Genomic DNA, 24,566 nt, shown 5'->3' on the forward strand with positions numbered 1-24,566 from the left:
GCTGATAAGCTCGGAGAAATACTGCCTATCAGTCATAGCTTTGCCATATTCTTTCTGTTGATCCCTCATTAGGCTGCAGATCAATGTGTAACTGGAAGTGACTGGATGGCATGCAGGTATTTCCCAGCATTCCACTGCCAGCAAAACCATGTGACACACAAGTTTTGGGTTTGAAATACCTTCACTGCCCCTCAGGCTTAGTGTTGCAGAAGGGCATGAGCACCATCAGGCAATCTTTGAGTTAATTAATTTTTTTATGAGTCAATAATGCATAAACCCAGCTCTTACTGCCACCAACAATCCATGTTGTTTTCTAATGAAATATGCATTTCTTTTATATTTGAAAAACATAAAGTACATTCATTTTGCAGGTAGTGCAAAATTTATGATCTTCTTAATTATTTATTCCAATGCTTTTTAAAGTTTGTAGGTATATTTAAATGACATGATAGAGGACCACCCTGTCCCTTCCCAACTCTTGAAATAAAATATGATATATTTGGAACTCTCGTGGCCTGAGCCTTCTCTTTTCCCAATCACTTTAGATATGAGCTCTACAGTCTGCAAGCCAGGTTGCCCAAAGCATTTGACCACTTAGTTCTTACTGAAGTCTTCTGTAGCAAAGGATCTTAATAGAAGAGAAATGTGTGAAAATGTTTTAGGCTCTATGCTTTACCACCTGCAAGCAGTGCTCAGTGTGTTTGTTACAGGATCTGACCTCGCATGCAAGTTTTTTTTTACTGTGCCATGTGCAAATCAGAGATAGAAGCATTTGATTTGTGTTTCTTGGCTGTATGTATTTAACTTTATAGCCAGTATTTTATTTATGTATTTTGAGGATTGTAAGGGGGATTTTTTAAAAAGAACATTTATCTTTGTAATTGACATGGAGGAATAGAAATTTAGATTTAAGAAACACCAATAATAAACCTTGATTTATCAGATCTGGATTGTTACATCCAAATGATAAAAAAGAATAGCTGTGTACTGCTTCTGACTTTCTTTCAAGTGTTCTGTATGAGCACTGCTCTAGGTCCTCTAACCCCGTTTTGTGCAATTTATATGCTTTACAAATTGCATTTGTTGATGACATTGTAAACAGGACACTTGGAGAAAATTCCTATTGACTACGATTTTGAATATTCAAAAAGTGAGATGAAGGGACGTATTTTTTGTTTTAATAGAGTTTCAGGTTTTCCCTGAGAGAAATCCTCAAGTACACCTTTCGGATACTGGTTTCTAAATGTATCTACTTGAAAAACTTGGTACTTGTGAAACTCAGTTCTTTTGAGGCTGTGCACACTGGTTTTGAAACAGGGAATTGCAAACCACAGGATACAGTTCTTTCAGCTTGCTGAGCTGTCATTGCAGTGACCTGTACACATTGCATGTGTACATTTCAGCCACTGCCCATTTGAGACTTATCATGATGACTGTAGCTGATTTGCCTGAAATAACTCATCAAGACATTTTGCTGGATTTATAGGTGTAAGACTGTACTTTAACTTTGTTACTTACTGGTTTTAACAAGGTTATACTGTTTTCTGATTCAAGGTTGTGAACTATACACTCCTTCAGTTTCAGCAAAGTTCTTCCAGAGCTATTCTCTCTCTCCTGCATTGACCTGCTCTCTCTGAACTTTGAGAACTTTTACAGTTGTACATTTGATTGTTCACTTATTCCTGTACATCTGATTTTATGATACAAAGAAATTAGAAAAATTGTTTTTTCTTGTTGTTGTTGTTAAAAACCTTAGTAATATTCCTTTCACTCACTGAACTGTCACTGTAGCAAGGGAGCTGCCCAGTAGTTTGATATACAGATAGTTCAGATGCAGCAATTAATTTTGTCACAGAATGAGTGTTGAACACAGTGTAACCACTAGACTGCAGTGTGCCCTCCCAAGAAGTTTCTTATTTCCCCTGAAATTATATTTAAATTCAATCATTGTCCTCTCTGACACATCAGTCTTAACAGCCCACATACTTCCCTTTACAAAGTCCTCTTCTGAGTTTGATCTGGTTCAGCTAGGGAGAATTCCACAAATTACTGAATTCTCTTTGCTCACACGCCTCACTGGGACTGCCAATGCCAGAATGTCACTCATCAGCATGTTCTTTGATGTATTTAATTTTCTGTTAGTGAATTAAAGCTGAGTTTCACATTCAGCCCATAATGAATATCTTGGGGACCACTTTGACATACTGTAACATGGCTCTTGCTGTCTGATTCTATTTTGCATCATCTGGGAGTCTTGCTGAGGATTAGACTTCCTTCCCTCTGCTGTAAAAGTGCGCTAAACCAGACCCCTTTACCTTTTAGCTCCAGCTGTGAAAGGCTTGATCAGCAACTGGTAGCCTTTTCTTGAATGCAGATAAATCTGACTTTGCAGCTCTGTTTTTGAGGTACCCTGAATTCTGACACCATTTAGCAATAGAATCAAGATCTTACATATGCATATTTAGGATACTTATCTTCTGGGATACAAGTCATTATTCAGGTAATAATTCCTTGTCATAATTATAACTCAATTAGACTTGACACTTGAAATATCGTGTGGCAGTTCATAAAGGACTTTAAAATGCAGTAAGGGGAAGAAAGAAAAACGTACACTGCATATTTTACACCACACATATAGACTGTAAAAATTCCTACCAATCAAAAAAACTCCACTGATCATTCTTTTAGTGAGAAACATTGAAAAATAGTGTGATGTATTTTCGTTTAGTTCTGGAACACACTTTTTAAGTCAGTCTTCCATATCCTCTGCCATTTCTGCTTTTTTAATTCACATTGCAGAGCAGTCTTGGAACATACAAAATTCATTTCTTTTGGACAAGACTGAAATGGAAGCTGAGCTGCGTGAGTGCATTTAGTTCATTCTCCTCCTGAACCTTGCGTCTGTGGAATCAGATTAGGGCTAGTCCAGAGTAATTCATCCTGAAACACACGCTGTGTGAACATCCTCAATACCAACTTTTTCACTGGTCACACAGAGGAAGAAAGAGCCTATTTTTTCATTGAAGCAACTGCGTGCATGATGTGTTAAGGAATACATCCAGTGCCAGTAGCTGGGTGTGCAGTGCAGTGTGAGCTGCAGGTTGTGCCCTGGGGGGTGGGGAGGAGAGAAAGGGGCCGTGACCTGGTGCCAACCCTTTGCATCACAAAGGGCACGGGACTTGTGGCGCTGGCCAGGTGACCAGGCACTCAAGAGGCAACAGGAGCCAATAACTCAGCAGGAAGACCCCCAACTATCACGGGCACAGATTGTGAGGGTACAAAATCCCAGGAATTCCCTCGTTGGGGGTCCATGCCCTGAGGCACCAGGTCGAGCTGTTCATCTGTTACTGCATCACGATTGAACTACCAAAAGGAACCAGAAGTCTGAGATTCTGCCATGGAAAACCCAGGGTCAAGCCTGTAAGGAAAACCTTACGAGATATATTTTATAGTATATTCTCCATTAGTGAAAACTTCTATTTTATGATATGAGAAACCAGCTTTTTGATGACTGTCTAACCAGGTTATCTTGCAGGATGAATTAAGACAGCAAGGTTCATTAGGCTCCATAATGCTTTGGAATGCATAAATGATGGAAATTATTAATATATTTTGCATTAAGTGATTGCATAGTTATATTAAAACACACTTTCAGTGCAGTCAAAGGTAAGCAGTCAATTAGTCAAGTTTAAGAGGTGCAGAAGTTATTCTGTGTTTGTTTGCATTAATGAAAATCACCATCTTTACTATTTCCAGAAAAAGATGTAAAGCTCCAGTTTCAGTTTTTCAGTGCTGACCCAAGCAGAAAGATTATTTCCATACATAAGGGCTACATTCTTCAGTATGTGTGAGGGTAGAGTAGAGTACCCAATAACAGCATCCTTCAGTCCAACAGAACTCACCTGTGAGATGTGACTGTCATCCTTGACTAATGAATGTATTGTTTTCTTAGTGGCTGTGAAAATCAAACTATACAGCAGGTCCCATAGTCTTCTACCCCCCTTTGAAAATACTTTAACAGGCAAATCAAATAGTAGTTGATGCTTGTTTAAATAGTGGTGGAAATCCTGAGCCAGTAGACTTCAGTACTGTGGGGAAAAATTGAAGATGTTTTTATTATACGTAGATGTCTTACCCTTCTGTAGAACAGCAGTAACATTGGAGGTAAAATGTAATGTCCTTGTGCATGTTTCTAGCAAACCTGATTTGTGTTTATAGGTTGGTTTTAGCCCTACTATATTTATGTCCTTTTAAATCACCTCTTTGATCCTTTTAATTTATTTTCCTTTGTCTAAATATGATACATGAATATGAATCCTGTGATTAATTCTCATGCACTTGTTCTATCATCTGTTCTTCTATATTAATGCTGGGCTGATAAAGATGGTGATATTACTGTAATTTTTACCCCCAGAAATTCATACAGTATGTCCTTATAAGAGCTTTCATATGAAAATATTCAAGTATGTCATACTGAAATATTTCATAGACTTTAAAATGAGAATCTTTAAAGCTCAGTACAAATTTTAAAAATAAAATAAGAAATTTATGTAAGATTTAAAATCTTTTGAAAAGAAAGCAAAACCTTGAATATGTTATTTGTTATAGAATATGAATGTTATGCTTAATAGTAGACCCCTGTAAATTCTGAAAATCAAATTAAACAGCAGAAATGCTGTTGCTGTTTGCACAATGTAAATTAACTATTTTAACTACTAAATAAACATTTTTAGTTTATTTCTATACTTTTGTGTTTCTTTAAATGTTACTAAAATATCTTAACATTTCAGTAGTTTCTTAATTTATGATTTAACTAAATTCTCTTTTGGAAATATTTGTGGGTCCAAATGCAAGTACTTGTGCACTAATGTGTGCAGGCATTGACTAACAGAGGAGCAGAGTTTAGGCTTTGCCTGATCAAGGAAGAAGAGATATGATTGATACGATACTGATGAAATGGTAGGGAATTGTAGTTAATGACAGATAACACAGTTATAAAATTGTGATGATTTCCATCAATTTTGATTATTAGAGCTGAATCTTTTAAAGAAATGATTTAACCTCTGTGTAAAACAAACACAAATACCCCATGTTAGCTTTAAATTTAATTTTGAGTATCCAGCAACTCAAATGAGAAGGTAAGAAAACTTGTATATGTTGCTTGTATTTTATTATAAACAGCATACATTTGCTGGAATGAAAGAGTATTTCTGGTTCTCTGAAGCTGGTGTATTATCTTTCTGCATTCAAAATTACAGAACCAATTCTTTACAGGATGATGGTTTTGTATCTGTAAAAATTGAGTACCTTTTGAATTCCTTTTGCATTACTCATCCTTTCATTGTGTTAAAATAAAACTTGAATCTGAGTGATTGACCAAGGTCAAATAGTGAACAGTATAATTTGAATCAGCTGTAAGATTGAACAAAGTGTGCTCCTGACATTAGACAATCTTGTCATGGAATATACTTGTGCAACTTAGTAACTTCTTAGTTTCCACTTTCCTGCTGTGACCTTTTAGGGAATGTGACGTGACCTTTAAAGGGACAATGATGATTATCTGGAATCATGTAAAGAAATATAAGGGGTTTTTATAATTTTCGGATATGTCCTAATTTTTTTTTCAAATTAATTTTTTTTTACTAAGGCTGTTGCAATATTTCTAAGAAATAATAATACATCTTGGCATCTAGAGTTGCTGCCCAGGGAGGGAGAATTCACTGTTTTATCATACAAAATCCTCATCATTATTGACTGGATTGGTATTGCTTTTGTCTAGTTTAACTTATAATGTTATCCCAGACTTCTGTCTTTCAGAGGAAGAACTTGTTTCCACATAGGTTCTTTATTTTAATTAGTAGCCTTCCTACCTCTATCATAGTCGCTTAATATTTATGCATCATCCCAAAGTGTGAAATGCTGTGACAATTTGATGGTTTTGTGAATTCTCTCAGCACTCTTCTGTTTGATATGTTTTTATTTTATTGTACGTACAAATTACAACAAAGATGATACCTTTGAAAATGGGGGTGCACAGCAAAACTGTTCTGCCATGGGAGGAGAATCTGTAATACCTGCCAGTCAAGTTCCTTAAATTATGTTGTTAGAGCAACTGGTTAGCCTCTTCCATACTTAAAATATCTTGTGTCAAATAATTAGTGCTGCTTAATTGTATTTTATTGCAAAAGAGGCAAGTAATTAAAGAGGTTCTTGCAATGGCTATGGGGCCAGAAAGGGTCAGAAACTACTTGTAATTGGAATATGTTTCATGAATATAAATTAATAGATCTCGTAATCTGTCTCTTCATTCCCCAGGATTCGAAAAATTATCCAGTATATTTGAATTGCTGTGCCTTGCTCAGAAACATTAATGGATAAAAATTACCTCTTGGCCCCAATCTTTTTTTTTTTTCCTTTTCTATTTTTCTCAGCTTAAGAAACCTCTAACATGTATTGTATTTAGCTCTTCCCCAATATGATACTCACATAGACAAATGGCCCAATAAAACCATTTTGGACTTTTCAGTGTGTTTCTATGTATTTTGGCTGTCAATCGTGTTGCAGCAGGTTCTTATGTTTTTCCTCCTAGATTGATCCGCTGTATGGAAACTTTCTGAGATCAAAGACATTAGCCATCACAATCTAGAAATACAGAGCTTTGCAGAAGGGAAAGATTACTAACAACACAATATTTGGGATTTCAAGTCAGCAAGTGCCCAAATCAATCAGCAAAACTAGTTCAACCAATCCTAGTTATGGAGTTAGAGCCTATTAGTAAGCCAAGAACCTGCATTTTTCATGATCTGAGGAGGTAATTCTTATTTCTCTTCAGGACTTCGGGATTTGATTCTCATTTTTGATGCTGAGTACAGAATCCATCACCTGGCAGTAATAGTTCTGTACTTAAAGAGAAAACTGTGTTATCCTGAGGAGGAGATTGAAATAAAAGAACTTCTGAAGTGGTGCAGTATTTATATTGTAGATTACAATGTGCGTAAAGCAGTACTGACACTTACTGCAGTAGCTACAATGCAAAGTGAAAGAGGAACAGATTACAGCCCTCTCCTTTATAGAAAAGTAAGTACAATTAAAATATTACTCAGCAAAAGCCTTACCAATCCCAAATGCAGGTCAGTAAGTCTTTCAGTGACTGTAGTTGGAACTTTTTCATCTAATCCAAGCAATATTCCCCATGTTATCCATGTTCTTGCATTGTAGGGCTTTGCAGTTCTACAGCTGACAGTCCCATCTGTTTCTCTTCATCTCCTAGCTTTGCTATCACCCTCTTTTTATGTTTTCTTTACCCAACAAGGTCATTCATACCTCATCTCTGTGCATGCATATGACTGTAGCAGGAGCTTGTGATAATTGGGTATGTGGGGCACAGGGAGTTATTCCCAGGTGGCACTTCTGCCATATGGTTTTGAAATAGCTACTTGCAATAAAAAGTAGAGCTTTACTTCTCCCCTCCGACCTGCCTTAAGGTAGAAAAGTTGACTTGTTTGTGGGTATGAGCCTTTCAGTATCTTGCCAGACATAATTCAATAGAAACAATTTTTTTAATTAAAGCAATCAGATGTTTTTCTTGAGCTTTTGAAAAAAGCAATGTTCACTGATGTAATTGGAAGAAAAAAGGCAAATTAAAGCTTTTTTCCCTAACAGTTGTTTCTAAAAAAGAAATTAAAAATAGATGTTTCTTTATTTCACATTGTATCAGTCTCTCTTCTGCTATGTTTTTATTAATTGGTGCCTTGCAGGATTTTTGCTCTTTAATTTTGCTTTGGGCTTTCAGTATTTACCTTTGTTACATGCATATCATAGTGTTTGTTAATATTTAACTTGTTTGGCTTTACAGTTAGTAAGTGTTTAAAGGACATTCTTCTTTTATTAATTACACAGCTGTACTGGTGATTGCTCCATGTGTTGGATGACTTGTGTAGGGAGTGCGAAGTGATATTTTGAAAGTGTTATTGCAATTCAATGTGTTTGCATATGGAACAACTTCAGATACATAAATGCCTTACTGGTTCACCTTTAGCAGTGTACTAGGATAAATTGTAAACACTTATTGTCTGAATTTCCTCAAATAATTGCAAAAAACAACTTCTGTCATTCAAACACAGCAAAAGGATTTCTTTTCTAACTTCCCCAAAATTTTAGAATTTGCACAGATCCAACATATGCTGAGTATAATGCTCTTTTTCACTGTTCCTCTAAATCAACAATTTCTTCAGCAAACCAAAAATCCTTTGAGAGGGCCATAGTTGGGGCTAATGTGATAAGTAGTGTTGTTTAATTCAAAAATAAGAAAAAATTATATACATACCTGTTAGAGATAAACAGTATTGCATTTTGAAATTTCCAGTTAGTTTAAAGGAAAAAAAATTATGGTGGTCATCATTTTGTCCCTTGATTTTCACTCCAAATGTTACCATTTGATTTAAGTAATGAGTTTTTTGGAAATAATTTTGAATAAATACATACATATTGTTTTTTGCTTTAAAATTTAGTTTTAACAAATTTTAGCAGCAGGCAGAGATATGTGTGTTAAGCAGAAAGTAAACAGATAAAAATATACAAATATTTGTTGGAGGTACAGCAAAGATATGGAAGATGTTCTGCTGTTTTGTCATGATGAAAAGTGCCAGTCTTTTCTTTAAAACTGAACACTGTCCCATGAATATGTGTTAGTTTAACTAAATATGAAGAGATTTAAAAGCTGTGTTCTCAAATATGTACCTAACTGCCCTGATGAAGATAGATTCTTAAAAGGGCATAAACCTCCACTCTCATTGATTTAAAGTAGTTTATTATTACATAGCCTGTCTTCAATTCAAGTCAAAAAAGGAGGAATTATATGCTATCTAGATTATTCTAAGGCATGTTAAAAATGTATTAACCGAGATTTGCATTTTTAATGAGAGATTAATAGTCATTTGCATGAATTTGTCGTCATTCTGTCTTTTCAAAAAACAGTCTGAAAGTCTTATGTGAGTTCTGTTGGTGTACACCATCAACTGAGAGGAGAAAGGCCCCTCTGCCAAGTATGAAATATTAAATCGAAGGTCAGCAAAAATGTTCTTTGTTCTTCACTTAACTTGGTCCCAATAGATGGAAAAGAGTATATATTTCATAGCTTCATAGGACACTGGAGGTTTGCAGAATTCACTGATCAACCACAGATTTTCCTTTAGTGTGGTTACCTTCTTTAGTTACAATCCTTCCAGTCGAGGATGGGATTTATTATTTCTTTTGTATGAAACTGTCTGCTGTATATTACTTGATAATGTAAACTTGTTGCTGCACATCTATAACTACTTAATGGCAAGAACACCCCTGAACCGTGTTTCTTTTATCTTTTTATCCGTGTTTGGTGTTCAGATCCTCCTTTTGCCAATACCTTTGATGGTGTTTCTTTAACCAGCCAAATCACTCATTCACAATGGTGGTGGAAATTGTAGGGCTGATATGATTATCAGCTAAGGAATCTGAACACACTTCTGGGGCTATTTGGAGGTGTCTCATTCTCAGCATCTTGTGAAGCAAAGGGAATCCAAGTAACAGTCAGCTTTCTCAGTCTCCTATTGTAGTTAGTTTTTTCATCACCTGAAATTCTGGTTCCTTGCAGACAACTCTGCTTCTGTCTGGCCTGAACTATTTCTCCTATTTCTGGGGAGAGAAGTGACAACATTTCTCTCTAAAGGCAGTTGCTGACCTGGGTCAGTTTTACATACCCAGTGTCCTGCAGCCTGCAGGTTTTGTGCTCTGCCTGACTAGAGAGTCATTTGGGAGCTACACTGCCAGCAGATGTTCTCCTTCAGTCACAGTGTCCTTGTCCCATCCTTGGGGCCTTCTGCTGCTTGCACCCAATGTATGTTCCCTTTCTTTCTCCTTTGCATCCTTTCCATGACTGTGCCCTGCATGGGGCTTGGTCCCTGACCATCTGTCTCAGCCAAGGCATCTTAGCAACCCTGTGGAAACAGAGGACGTGAGCACCTACCCAGCACAGGCCTCCTGGCAACCACAAAGACTCTGGTACCCAGAGTGAGCTAGGGGCTTGGAAGAACTGCACTGCTCCTTTCCTGATGTGGGGTGAGGAAAATATGTTCCTGCTGGCTTTTGTGGTTGTTAAATCTGGTGGATGATGTTGCTATTGACCTTGTATTGTGTTGAGATGATTTTAATTCAGGAGTGGTTGGAGAGAGGCACAAGAAGCAACTGGTAGAGCTTGGAGTGATATTTAATGGCATTAAGACCATCTGACCTTTTAGGCATGGGTGGCAAAGAAATGTGATTTTTTTATATGTACCTTTTTTAATGAAGTAGGAATAGAAGAATTAAGAATATCAAAGTAGATGAGTTTGCACTCAAACTTCATCTTCATAGCTGGAGTGGATCAAATTTCATTTCCTATGCACTGAATTAAGATTATCTGAATTGTACCAGGCTCGAAATCCAGTATAACAGTTTTTGTAGATAATCTGTGTGGCACTGTATGAATATAGCTGATATGTATATTTTGAGCAAGAGGAAACTCTATAAAGTTTTTATGATGTGTGTAAAAGAAACCCCAAAAAAACCAATCTGACATGCAACAGAGCTAGCATGGTTTTAGATTTTGTTATTTACAGCTGAAGCTGAGCAGCAGATCTATTAGCGTATCTGAACTTTGTTCAGCCTTGCATCCAAAGATATACAGCCCCACTTTTTCAGATGAAGTGCTTATTAGGTCAGTTCTTGGAAGAATGGAGCACAGTATTGAACCTAGAGTAATGTATTTGAAAAAGCTTTAACTTCAACTGAGTGTTACTTAAACATTTCAGAAAATGTACCCTTAAACTAGCAGTTTTATCTTCAGAGATTTTATTTTTAGGATGAGCCTGCTGGTTCTTGAAAGAAGCCCGTAGGGATAAACAAGCATTGGTTTTCATCATTTTGAAAAGTATTTTTAAGCAAAAACACTATGTCTTGTCTCAGATTCTGTAGTAAACCAGATTATTGGGTGAGATGGAGCAGAAGTCTAGGAAGGACTAATGCTTTTACTGATTCTTATAGGAATTTATTAGGACCTGTGTTTCTTCTGTGAAGGATGGACATTAAGTTGCAGTAATGTCAGTGCACTGGTTCAACTCTGACTGAGGAAAGAACCACCTATAGGCTTCTCAACAATACATATTTTCAGTTCTCCTTTGGAAACAGTAATTCTGCTGAACAGCAATGTGTTATTGAAGGTACACAAACAGATACACAAACCTTCTGCCTCAATCTAGTTGCATCTTCATTGTCTGAGAAATATTTATTGCCTTAGACATAAAGATCTTGTTTTCTTTAGGGATATTTTCGTATCTTCCTCTCATATCTGTCAGTTTGAGTCAAAACCTTAAATGTATAAAGAAATTTTTACACCCTTCTGCCTTGTGTGTGATTACTTCTATTCATAGATCAATATCTAACTGTAAGCTTGTGGGCTTTTTTTGGTAAGGAACCACCATTTTGGTTATATTGAGAAATGTTAACATGCACTAGATCACTTTCAGCTGTACTTGAAGTTCCATTGGGTAATTTACCAGTGTGCCATTGTGTACACTCTCAGGTGGGTCTCTTTATAAAACCTCTGTAAAGTTAAATGATAATAAGGGGCACTATTAACATGTAAACCCATATACATAGAAATGCCATAATGTTTATGTTTTCTTCTGTAGCCGCAGTAAGGCACTGAAAGGTTTTGATGCTCATTGTTTCTTGAGACAAGAGACAAGGATGCTTCTGAAAAGCTTGACATTGTCTTCTGTGTCTTCACAGTTCTATAAAATAGGAATACTTGGCTGCCTCTCTGCAGTTGTGTTCACCAAAGTATTATTGTTTCTAAGTTACTTTGAGAATGCTAAACAAGGTGCACTTCTGAAGAGCCCAGAGTAATGGTAGAAATGTCACTGAGGTTCTGCTTATTTTCATTGGGTTGGTGTATCATGGCAGAAGGTAAAAGGTTAATGAGTTTGTGTGAGGTTGGTGTGGCAGTGTGGAAACACTGAAAAGTGTCATCTATCAAGTCAGTGATGAAGTATTGTGAAGAAATCAGAGAGAATGATTTTATAAAACTTACTGAAAGCAACACACTCATAGAAACTACTCTGTTGGAAACCTATTACTATTAAAATAGTAAAAATATTCTTATTGCCTTTTAAAACTGACAGAGCAAAGTGCGAGCAGCAAAGGGATTAGTAGAGAAAGGTAATGCTTACTTATAGATTTTTCATTTCTAGGCTGCTACTTGGATACTTTAACAGGTAATAGATTGGTTTCTCTCTGCAAACTGTATTTGCTGTTGTTTTACATTAAATAAACCAAGGCTCATAACAGAACTAATTTTTAATAACATACCCTGTAAACATGCTTATAGAGTGTGCTTTCCACTCGTCTCAAATGCATAAATCATCAGAGTAAAAACTGTTTTAATGTGTGTTCTTTTAATGCTCTAGAACACATGTAGTAACTGTCTTTTTCTTGGACAACCTATTTGCTTTTGAAAGAACTAGTGGGATTTGTGTTAGAAAAATCTGAATTCTTTAATGTGCAAACAAGAGATACAGTGGTATGCAACTTTACCACCTTTTAAAGCTGAAATTTTATTCTTACATATAGTAAATATAGTATTGAATGGTGAGAGGAGATGAGTAAAAAAGTGCTTAAGCGATCCTGAGGAAACTAGTTTGGTGAAAGCTTAATTGTTCAGTCTATTGCTGACCTTTATTACTGCACACTACGTAATGCTGTATATATATATATATATACACACATATATAATATTATGCTGTTATTGACTCTGCCACTAAGCTTTTCATAAATATATGCATGCTTACAGGACTATTTTAAATGCTAATATCTAAAGATTGTTAAATTGCAGGGCATCTCTACCTTTTGCAAGCTGCAGTTTTAGGGTCTGAGTGAGTGGAAACTCAAAATTGCTATAAAATCTTTTTTCTTTTTCAAATTTTCTTCATTTTGTGTTTTCATTTATTACCATCCAAGGTATCCTTTATCCAAACTGTTAGTTTCATGGCTGAATCATTTGGTAGCTTGTAGGATATTCAGAAATTTTACATCTGTTCTTTAGACATAACCTTCTAAGACACAGAGAAGGTAAAATAAATTCTGAGTTTTAAAACCTTTTCAATTAAAATTTTAAAGTGTTTCCAGATTGTATTGTTTCTTGACATTTTGTCCCACTAAAAAGGGAATAGTTTAAGAAAAGCCTAAAATGGAAATTGTCAAGGTAGTTAAAATTAAAAAGGGGTTTGACTTGCAGGTGTTATATATATATCCCTCTGAAAAATCTTGTTTTGATGATGGGTATTTGCCCTTTCAGACAGTGTCATGATGTACACAGAGCAGTGGGGAGACGGACCAGAGCTTTTTTGGAAGATACATAACAAGAGGGGGAATGTCCTTAGAAGTACTACTGTGAAAACTGTTTTGTAGCTATTTCTCCATATTTGTTTTGCATCAGAAATCTGAACTCTTGAGCTTTAGAATATGGCCTTTTATGTGACTTCTCTTACTTATATTAAGAGATACAGCTCCCTATCCAGTTGACTCTAAAACATTTGTTGCCTTGCATAGACACTGTTGATAGATATGGAGAGACAATTCCTGGTAGGTTCACAGTTTAATAACTAAGTCTTTTGTAGCTGAAGCAAACTGAAAGAAAATGTGTAGTAGAGATTTTCAAGCTGAATAGTATTTTTTGACTGAATCACTCAAGTTTGCTTGAGTAGAAGATAAACTCAGTTTCTTGCAGCAGGAGCAAATGATCCTTCATTCTGACTAGAGACCTGTTGCTTCTAGTCAGAGTTTTGTTCATGTGAGAACTGAGGAGAAAATATAAAGTGTTAGAAAAGAGCATCAAAATGCAATGTATGCTCAGTAGTGGTTTCCTTTTCACTGAAGTTTTTTGTTGAAGAGTGACTCAGGACTAGTAAAGCAAAGTATCTGAGGATTAAAAAAGTTAACCTTCATAAGAAAATCCCAGTCTAAGAACTTTATATGAAGCTATCTGTTTTCCTAGAATGTATATTCTTGTTGCAAAAGATATACTAGAGACTGATTCCTTTCTATTCTGAACAAAGCATTATCCATGAAGATAAATACCTTCTTCGGGGGGACTACAGATTGTAGTTTTTACCTTAACATATTCCAGGGCCATGCCATTTTTCATGTTTTGGAAGAAAAGCATCTTAGAAAATGAACATCAGCCATAAATCTTGAGAACCTTTCATCTGGATCCTTTATTTATTAGTTGAATATGCAGTAAAGTGCAATAGTGTGTAGGTGTAACCACATTGGTGTTTTTCAGAGATACACATCTATGGCAGGACTAACATTACAACTCCATAATGTGTACGTTTTGGCTTCTCATTTACTTTGTGGAAGGGAATGTTTGTTTGAGTCCAGCCGTGCCTGGTGTGTTTGGAACCAGGACTATCAGTGATAAAAATAACAGTTGGTGTCTGTAGGCCGAGGAAGTGTCCCTTTTAAAAGAGGTGTGGCAGCTTAAATGATCCAGAATGGCCTTTGTCTATGTCAGAACATGCATTTGCAAGGTGGACATGCAGGTGACATCTGCCTTTTGTTACTATTCCTGATGATCCGTGCAGATTTATCATTTCTATATGCTGCATTGGTGCTTCCTTAGAGACTAGCATCAACCATCCAGATACTTCATGCTGACCTCGTTTCAGGCTAGGACCACAGAAACAGCATGACTTTCTCTAAAAATGGTCACAAACTTCCCAGGAAATATGTAGTGTGAGGCAGTGAAGCTGCGTTTTCAGTGTTTATCATTCTCACAAGTGCTGAGGCAGCTTGGTAAAAGAAGAAAGGTAGTAAGTTAGGAGCTGATGGATGAGGAAGCAAATAAATTAGTCTGGATAGGAGTATAAAAGCAGATGTGAACTGGGACAGTGGCAGCAGAAAGAGGGATAAATTAGAAAGAGAGGAGAGTAAAATAGCAATAAATATGAGTTGAAAGGAGAAGAGTGAGGTGAGAGGTGGAAAGAAGGAAAGCTGGCTGTGATGAGCTCCCTGCCCATTCCTTTTCCTCTCCGAGAACTTGGAAATTGATATAGATCTCTGGTACCCCAGACACACTGATATCCCATCTCTTATTCAGTGTGATGGCAAATTTCACTTTTTAATTTTTTTTTTTTTAGGTTTTTTGAAACCAATGCATGTCAAACATTTGTTGAGTCAAGTACTGCCTCAGCTGGGAGATAGTATGTTAAGGGTGCCTGGTAAGCATGTTTGACTCAAGCAAATGTGTTGTACTACAGGTGCTGCAGTTTTACACAGGAAGCCTTCCACTTAGGAAATGTGGCATAGGATTTCACAGACAAGTATCACAGAATTACAGAACATTTTGAGTTGGACAGGACCCACAAGGATCATTTAGTCTAACGCTTGAGTGAATGGCCTGTACAGGTATCAAACCCATGATCTTGACATTATTAGCATCATTCTCTAACTGAGCTAATCTTCCCATATAAAGTCATATGTTCAGGAATAAAGCTGTGTGCCAGGATGTCTTGACTGGTAATTCTGGGCTGTAACATATTGGTCCCATAGTCTATATGAGTGTTGTCTCCTGTCGTTACTGAACTTGTCATTGTGGAATAGGACAGTTTGTTAAAATCAATCCTTACATTTTAAATATACAAAACTAGATATCTTTGCATATGTTTCTAGTGGGGCAACTTAAAATCCTGCCTGTCTTATAGGCAGGTTCCAAGGTTTAACTTGCACTATTTGAAAAGGTCCATTGTTCCAGGGCATGTGTGTGAGAGGAAGAGTGCAATAGTTGCTCCCATATGTTTGCTTATGTAGATGGGTAAATAGCATGTGTGGCTTGGGTTCATTTGATGTAAATACAAAATGAAAATTTTCTCTAAAACCGCTAGCAGTAGGCAACAATTTGCCAATATATGAATAAGCAAGCCACAGCTGAAGGGAGAAGGTATTCCTGGCAATGCTGAATGTTTTAATTGCATTTAGAATAAGACGAAATAAGAGAAGAAATCTTTTACAAACTGGGAAATGCAAACTGTTGCTCTGTTTTTTGATGTATATTAGTGAGGTAGGATTTCAACACTGACGCAGTCAGGATAGTGGCTGATGGAAATTGGTTATAAATGTCTTTGACATAGGAGAGGGAAATATCTTATTTAGATGATTTGAAAGAAATTTCTCCATCCAGTTCCTGTCATAAGCAGAGAAATTATTACAAGAATGAGACCTATTGTGAGAGAGATGGTTTTGACAGATTTTTCAAAAATGGATTGCCAAAGATGCAGGTTAAAAAGATGCAGAAGAAACAGGGGAAAAATACATCTCTTATTTGTGTGACACCCACGTGGCCTCTATCACTGGCAGTAGCTTGCCATCTTCTGGTCCTCTTACATGTGGCAGGCAGAAGCTTTGTTTCTGTTTTCCAGTCAGAAACACAGACACAAGGAGACACTGTCTCTGCACTGAGGTGATACTGCGAGTTAACCAAGAACATAAATTTACAGCATCCTAGCTATTCCACACTAACTCCCAGTTCCCCACTATTCCACACCAGTTCCCCAAGCAGTTTTTTGGGTACAAGTAGTACTCTATTCTCACTGTGTCAAGTGAGGTGGGCCATTCCATGTTCAAAATTTCTGTGCAACAGAATAATGCCGAGAAATCAGTGGTGGAGAAAATTGTTATGCAGAGATACTTAGCAGTGACTTTTCCTTGACAATTTCATGTTTAGAAGATTAACTAAGCCCCTTTGATAGAAGAACTTTTCTAATGACATAAGCTACATAGTAGCTTATGATTGAGAATTGCATTGATTAGCCTTGGAGGACACAACTGTGCACAGCCTAGAGATGACGTCAGTTCCTATGCTTTGGCATATGGGTTTCAGGCTGTAGAAATACTGAAGCACTGCCTTCATGTGCCCTTATAGATTTGCAATTGATGAACATTAATTAATTCACAGAATCACACACAATCGTGGAATGGTTAAGGGACCACTGAAGGTCGTCTGGTCCAACCTCCCTGCTCAAGCAGGGTCCCCTGGACCACATTACTGAGGTTTGTGCCCAGACAGCTTTTGAACATCTCTGGGGAAGGAGACTCCACAACCTCTCTGGGAAGTCTGTTCCAGTGCGTGGTCACACAGTGTTCTTCGTCATATTCAGGTGGAACTTCTGTGCATCAGTTTCTGCCCATTGCCTCTTGTCCTATTGCTTGACACACCGAGAAGAGCCTGGCTCCATCCTCTTGACACCCTCCCTTCAGATACTTATATACAATGCTTTAGAAAAAAAAAAAGCCTAAATATGTGAACATGGAAAATTGTAAAATGGTTAAGGAAATTAGGTTGTCAACAAGAAGATATTTTCGATACAGTGTTCAGCATCTAAACATGGTAGAACTGCATTTTCAGAAATTTCTGTAATTTAATTTCATAACTGCTTCTTAGAAAAATTAATTCCATATCTATGTTTTTAATTTGCAGGTACATTGAAACCTTGAAGGAACACAAACCAAAAATTATCTGGGATGAACAAATTGCTGAACACTACTTTGAATATAAAAAGTGAGTTACATTTATTAACTTACCATTCTGTAAATATTTTTGGGTACCACCCAGTGACTATCGTATGCTACTGAATTGAACAAATGGAAATTCTGCTGTTTGTGATCTGTATGTCAACAATGAACTGCAGCATAAAAGAGTGCTTCAGGAAAGAGAAGAAAATCAGAGAAGGATTAATGAAATTACATAAACTAAAACAAACTTTGGAAGACAAGTCTGATGAGTCACATCTCTAGAAGTTATCCATCAAAGTTACCTATTGAGTCTCAGTTAATCAGAGCCTCTGAGATTAGTACTGTGAGCTGTTGGGTGATTACCAATAACTTGGCCAAAAATAGTTCTGAGAAAAATCTGTGCTACGAGAGCCTGGTTTTACAAGTCCTACTGATAAGATTGTTCAAGCAACAAACTTCCACTAAATGGAATAGACCATAGAGAAATGTAATAGGAATAAAATTGACTCCCAGATAAAATTTTTAGAAGGACTGAGAGCATTAAAGATTATAACTTTCTTTGTCCTCCCTTTTTCATAATGGAATGACAAGAGGATTCCTGATCTAGGAAGAATCCATTTAAAATAGATTTAACACCCCCACCCCCTGGAACATCTTATTAATCCTCTGATAATTTGCTATTTTTATGCAAATATACAAAAATATACTAAAATGATGCAAACAAATCCTACTACTTCTGCAAAGCTGTGTCTTGTGTATTACTCAATGTATTGTTAATGTGAAGACACACCACTGAAAAGTAGAGTAAAACACATTTTAGGGTGCTTTAGGAAAAAGAAATCAGAACTACTTTGTTATTTCCAAAATACTTTCTTGTTTTAAATATTTTTAAATGTAAAAATAACCCCAAACCCTAAAAAATGTTATATTTTTATATTTTTAGTTTAATTTTCAAGGTTTCTGTCAGACTGTAATTTTCTTTTGACTTCTCAGGAACTTGTACTTCCTATCAGAAAAAAGAATTTTAGAAAAATCTGTTTGTTCAGCAGTGTTTTAATTTGTTTTCTGTTTTTCTATGAAAGGACTGGGATCTGTATTCCTTCATATTTAATTATTTGGTATCCTGTTGCAAAATTACTTTGTAGCAAACAATTACAAGTTTTTTGTTAGCTAAAGAGGAATAAATCAGAAGCTCTGTTTTACTGATCTCTAATGCACAATCCAATTGGAGACACAACAAGTCCTGGATGAAAACTTGCTCTCGAAAGAGTAAATCTGAGGGCTCTCTCTGAATGGCATGCTTCTGAGATTCGTGTCTGAATCCCATTTCTTATACACCCCCTGGCAAAATGAATTTGTGGGAAAGGGATAGCTTGTCACTTATATGACGTTATTTGCCTTTGAAAGCCAATCTGTGGATGTTCTTGTGTGGGGGCTTCCTGGAAGAATATGCATAAAGCACACTATATCTGAAAATCACTTTAAACTTCAGTTGTGCTTGGCAGGCAGCTGAGTGGCTCAGTGATTCTGCAGTGGTTCAGCTGGCTCCAGGGGAGGGTTATTTAAGGGAACTCTTTCTCAGTTATCACTTCTGTTTACAAAGATTTGGTTACATTGGATGGGGATGGGAGCCAGGCCTGAAATAGGCTTCACTGGTGAAGCATCTCACCTGGAAATCTTGCATGTCTGCAGTGGCTAAGAAATGAAATCATGAATCTTTAAGAAAAAGCACAGCTAATGATTTCATGTAGCAGGCAGAGACTGTCTATTACAAAAAGTTGCAGAAATCTGCTTTCTCTGAGTGCTTGTCCAAATGCACAGGCAAGTATTCATTTATGTAAGTTGTGAGATTTTAGGAGCAATTCCTGCTTGGTCTGCCCATGCACTCTGTATTTCCTCCTTCCATAACTGGTAAAGTGGTGCTGTGAGATGACTTGTAGCTCGTCCTTCTCATTATTAGGGGTTTAAAATGCAGCCTCGGTTTTTGTGCCCAATATAGCTTGCCCTGTCTCTATATTTTATACAGCTAGCATTTAATTTAACCGAAAAGCTAGTAATTCAGGGAATCAGGGAAAACCTTTCACAGTTTGCATCTGAAACCAAATGTCTTCATCTTTTTCAGATGAGTGTTTAGTAGGCACAACTCTCTTTTACTGTCTGACAATTTTGTCATCCAGTTGCAACAAAATATCTCAGTGTGTTTACTATGATATGGTATCAAACCATCTGTCTTGTGAGATGACTTCTTGGATCCTCCATTTTCAATGTCAGCCTTTTCATAAAATCACAGAATCTCAGAATGGTTAAGCTTGGAAGGGACCACTGGAGGTCATTTAGTCCAATCTCCCTACTCAAGCTCTAAAGCGTATTACTCAGGATTGTATCCAGACAGCTATTGAGTATCTCCAGAGAAGGAGATTCCACAACCTGTCTGGGCAACCTGTGTCAGTGCTCTGTCACCCTCACAGTAAAGAAGTTCTTCCCCATGTTCAGGTAGAACTTCCTGTGTTCCAAAAGGTCTCTCATTCTATTCCTCAACATCACCGAGAAGAGCCTGGCTCCATACTCTTGACACCCTCCCTTCAGAAACTTATAGACATTGATAAGGTCCCATATCAGTCTTCTCTTCTCAAGGCTGAATAGGCCCAGGTCCTTCAACCTTTCTTCACAAGTGAGATGCTGCAGTCTTCCGTCCTCTTTGTTGCCCTCCACTAGACCCACTCCAAGAGCTCCATATCTCTCTTGCCTGGGAAGCTCAGACTGGACACAGCACCCCAGGGGCTCAGCAGGGCTGAGTAGAGGGGCAGGCCACCTCCCTGACCTTGCTGGCAATGCACTTCCTAATGCACACCAGGATACCATTGGCCTTCTTGGCCACAAGGGCACACTGCAGGCTCTTGGACAGCTTGTTGCCCACCAGGACCTCCAGATCCTTCTCCACAGAGCTGCTTTCCCCAGACTGTATTGGTGCATGGGGCTGTTTCTCCCCAGATGCATTTGCCTTTGTTGAATTTCAGAGGGTTTTCCTGTGCCCACCTCTCCAGCCTGTCAAGGTCCTCCTGAAGGGCTGCACAGCACTCTGGGGTATCGGCCGCTCCTCCCAGCTTTGTGTCATCAGGGAACTTGCTGAAGATGCATCTGCCCCTTCACCCATGTGAAGTTAAACAATACTGGGCCCACTATGGAAACTTGGGGGATACCACTAGTGACAGGTCTCCAACTAGACTGTGCCAGTGATCACAACCCTCTGGGATCTGCCATTCAGACGCTTCTCAATCCACCTCACCACCTACTTGCCAAGCCTGCACTTTCTGGGCTTGCCTGTGACGATATCACGTGAGACAGCATCAAAAGCCTCGTCCTTAAAGGCCACTAGTATGGGTAAATAAGTATCTTGTCTGACTGCCTATATTGTATTTTGTTGTAACCACTTCTTGGATGAAGTGTTACGCATAAAGTACTTTGGGACTTTCATCTGAATCATGACAGGAGAATCTTTCTGACAAATTTACCTACGAGCAATACCTGCAGGACAGCGACACAGTTACATACTTGACTTTTAGATATGTTGTGTGCCTTCTCCCAATAGCTTTTTGGATTTATGTTCTGTGATGTTTGCACGTACATAGAAAAGGGGCAGGAGTAGAAGTTCTTATCTGCAGTAGAAAAGGAAGAGAAATAGAGAAGATTTTGGAGACAGAGTAGCCAGAGTGCAAGTACTGAATGAATGGTAATTGATAGCAAAAGTGTCTGATTTCACAGAAACAGTGCCTCAGCTTCCAGAGTGGAATGAACACTGGGTAAGAAATCTCAAAGATATGAACTACTAAATGGCAAGTAGTCTCTGTCTTTGATAAGTATGTATTAATGCTCATGTGCTAAACATACTAGCATATCTTAATTTTACTACCAATCATTTCTTCAAAATAAAGTTGGCAGTTTTCTTCAGCACTGAGTTTGTTTCCTTTTAGTAGAAAGGAATAAAACTGCTTTTTGAATTCTAACATTAGTTTAAAATGCTATTGGAATCTATCAAAGCTATTGTGACTATTTGGTTTTCCTGTTTTACAGAAATAAAGGAGGAAAACATGCCGTCTTCTACCCAACACTGAAGGTAGGTGTCACTTTTTCACATCAGAGGGCTGTAAGAGGACAGAAATGTTTACTTGACTTGTTGCTTTATTGAGACATTTCAGAAAATGTTGAACTGAGCTGAAGCTTTTGTGAAAGAAGTTTGCCCTCATCTAAATGTTATGTAAATTGTTATTATTCAATGCTTCAGGTGCCTGTACAAGAAGGTTGTTTTTTCTTTCTCATGCATCATGGGGTTTTGGGATCTCTGAAGGTAAACCATGTCTAGAGATAAGACACAATAGGACAAACCAGTGTTGTGAGAGGATCTATCAGACACATTGTTAACAGATTGTCAGACAAGAGACCAATGACATTTTCCTTCTCATCAGGTTAGCTGAAAGCTTGGAGAACTTTTGCCTTTCTCTGTAACAGAGTCCTGATTCTCCCTATCAGCCTTCATTACCATGTTTTCTTCAGTTCTGTTTCTGTGGAATATATTTCAGTGTTTTGAAAACTTAGGCATTTGGCCTTACAGTCCCTTGGCAGGACATACAATTTCTGTCTACACAATAGTCTGCGATATACCAGAATACAGGATAAAATGGTTACTTGCAGCCTTAGTTCCTAGGAAATCATCTTTAGATTTTCTCAAATTAAACTAAAGGTAGTATGTAAAGCTGCTGCTGGCTTTTCCTATTGGAAGGGAATTGCTTCTGTAGTGAAACTATATAATATTTACAGAGAACAGAGACATTTTTTATGGGTAAACTGGTGTGAAATGATCTAAGTCTCTGTTTTCCTAAACAGGATTGTTATCTTAAAAACCATTAGTACAAGGATATTTCCCCTCATCAATCTAATTTGGTGGAAGTACCATCACATGTGAGATAATAATTACCATGTCTAACTATGTTCTACCTAGTAGTACCTGTCTTACAGTGTTAGAAAGTTTCATTGTGAACATACTAGTGAAAAAATAGATTGTGCTGCATCCTGTTATGCTATGTTCTCTTTGGCCTTGTGGAAGGATTTCACCCTACCCTTGTCAGTACCGACCAGATTAAGAATACTCACTCCTGTGCATTCCTTTCACTATTTCTTCCCTATCAGATACTCAGCTGTGGTGGCTGGTAAATGCATGGTTCCATTTTCAACAGGCTTGTACTTAAATATTTTGAGATTTGTATGCTGGGGCAAATCAAAGAATTGTTCATGTGATGATGATCAAGATGTTCGGGAAACACTGAATTTTATTACCCCATGATAAATGTGTTTCTTTCTCTTATTAATGGTGTAATCACTGGTAGGTTGCTCAAAATTAGCTTGTTCAAGATTACTTAAAAGCAGTAATGAATACCAGGCCCAGTGGATCTGTTAAAGATGCCTTGATACTTTATTCTGTTTTCTGTGAAAATTAGTTTTAAACACATCCCTAGTGTAAGTAGTTTAAACATTGCACTGCTGCACTTCAAAGTAAGAAAACCTGAAAGCAAAAAGGTTGAAAAATAATTATTTTTCTTGTTTGAACTGAAAAAAAAATGCAGAACATGAATTGTGGCGCTGCTTCCCTTGTAAAACAAATGGCTAAACTAACTCTAACTCAATGTTTGGTGCTCAAATAGAGATACTTTTCAATATTATCTCCAAGAATCTCTTTAAAAGAGAACTGTATTAATATAAATTGTGACTCTGTCCTGGGAAAAGGCAAGGGTAGGCAAGAGATCTTGATGGTATTTGACAAGTTGTTCTGATTGTCTTTAGTGATAAAGTTTTATTTTACCTCTGAGACATTTTTGGGAAGAGTTAGAATTTCTGTACATTGTGAAATGATAGCCTAAATTAGAATAGTCCTTTGCATAGTTCATAAATCTGATTTATTTCTGTGGCATTTTGTCAATTTAGCTGGTGATCTTTTATTAGGTCATTGAATTAACTGGTACGATTAACTGTCTCTTACTGAATGATTGCTTGCTAACCAGAGAGTATTTGAAATACAGACTAGGCTTTTCAGTACTTGCTTCAAGGATAGATGTTTTTAAAAGGTCTGATAATGGCATGAAGTCATGGCAGTATGGAGTGTCTAATATCTATGATGTAATTGCTTTATTTGTCTTTGTCTTAGTCCATCCAGTTGCGCTTAGAGCTTGCAAAAGAATTGGGCACTGGAATATCCATCTGGGAACTGGGACAAGGCCTGGACTATTTTTATGACCTGCTTTAAAATGAGAGATGATCTGAGACTTTATTTGCTTCACTGAGACTCCACCTTCAATTAATTTGGGTATCCTGGAGAACTGATTTTTAAAACATTTTTTTTGTAATTTATATAATATCTGTATTAAACTCGCATTTTTCCCAATAAAGAACCTTTGCTGATTTGCCACACAGGTGTGATTGTTGGTATTCGATAAAATTCAGAGTAAAAAAACCACAGAAATTTTTCTTAAAGCTCCTGAAAGGAAGAGTCATTAAAACCAGACCAACATAGCTGGAGGGAGTCAGAGTTGAAAATATTTTCTGAATGTTTTCTACAAGAAATAAAATGAGCAAGTTGATGCCATCTGATCAAAGTTTCAGACGGAGATCTCTCAAACAGCTGCTGGTAATAACCAAAGTAAGGAAACAAATAAATCCATTAGATTACGTCCAGCAAATTTAGCATCTGCTGGACCCTCTGCATCTTGTCTTCTGATAAGGTAAGTGAACATAAAATGTCGTGGGAGAGACCAATTAGAAGATTCTCCCTCAAGCTGGTAGAAAATCAAGCACTGACAAGCTAAGCTGTTATCTCTGTTTTTTCATGTTAGTAAATTCCTTAAGTAGTTCAAAGTCACAGTAATCTCAATTTATAACTTCTTTCTAAATCAGTTCTTTTACAAGAAATGCTCTATGATTTCTCTATTCTGCTTAGC

At 37.2% G+C, this 24,566-nt stretch overlaps 1 protein-coding gene across 6 annotated transcripts in view; it reads left to right on the top strand.

The window, feature by feature from the left end:
- CHID1 (chitinase domain containing 1) overlaps positions 1-24,041 on the top strand; it is a 106,210-nt gene extending 82,169 nt beyond the window's left edge. For all 6 annotated transcript variants that reach the window (XM_027702815.1, XM_027702798.1, XM_027702806.1 and 3 more), the window contains 3 exons: positions 17,546-17,626; positions 21,652-21,694; positions 23,777-24,041. In XM_027702815.1, the coding sequence (XP_027558616.1) occupies positions 17,546-17,626; positions 21,652-21,694; positions 23,777-23,875 (223 nt within the window). In that variant the 3' untranslated portion in view covers positions 23,876-24,041. The remainder of the gene's footprint in view (positions 1-17,545; positions 17,627-21,651; positions 21,695-23,776) is intronic.
- The last annotated feature ends 525 nt before the right edge of the window (positions 24,042-24,566 follow it).

The sequence above is a fragment of the Neopelma chrysocephalum genome, unplaced genomic scaffold (assembly GCF_003984885.1).
Source record: "Neopelma chrysocephalum unplaced genomic scaffold, ASM398488v2 Primary Assembly neopelma1_24, whole genome shotgun sequence".
Taxonomy (NCBI): domain Eukaryota; kingdom Metazoa; phylum Chordata; class Aves; order Passeriformes; family Pipridae; genus Neopelma; species Neopelma chrysocephalum.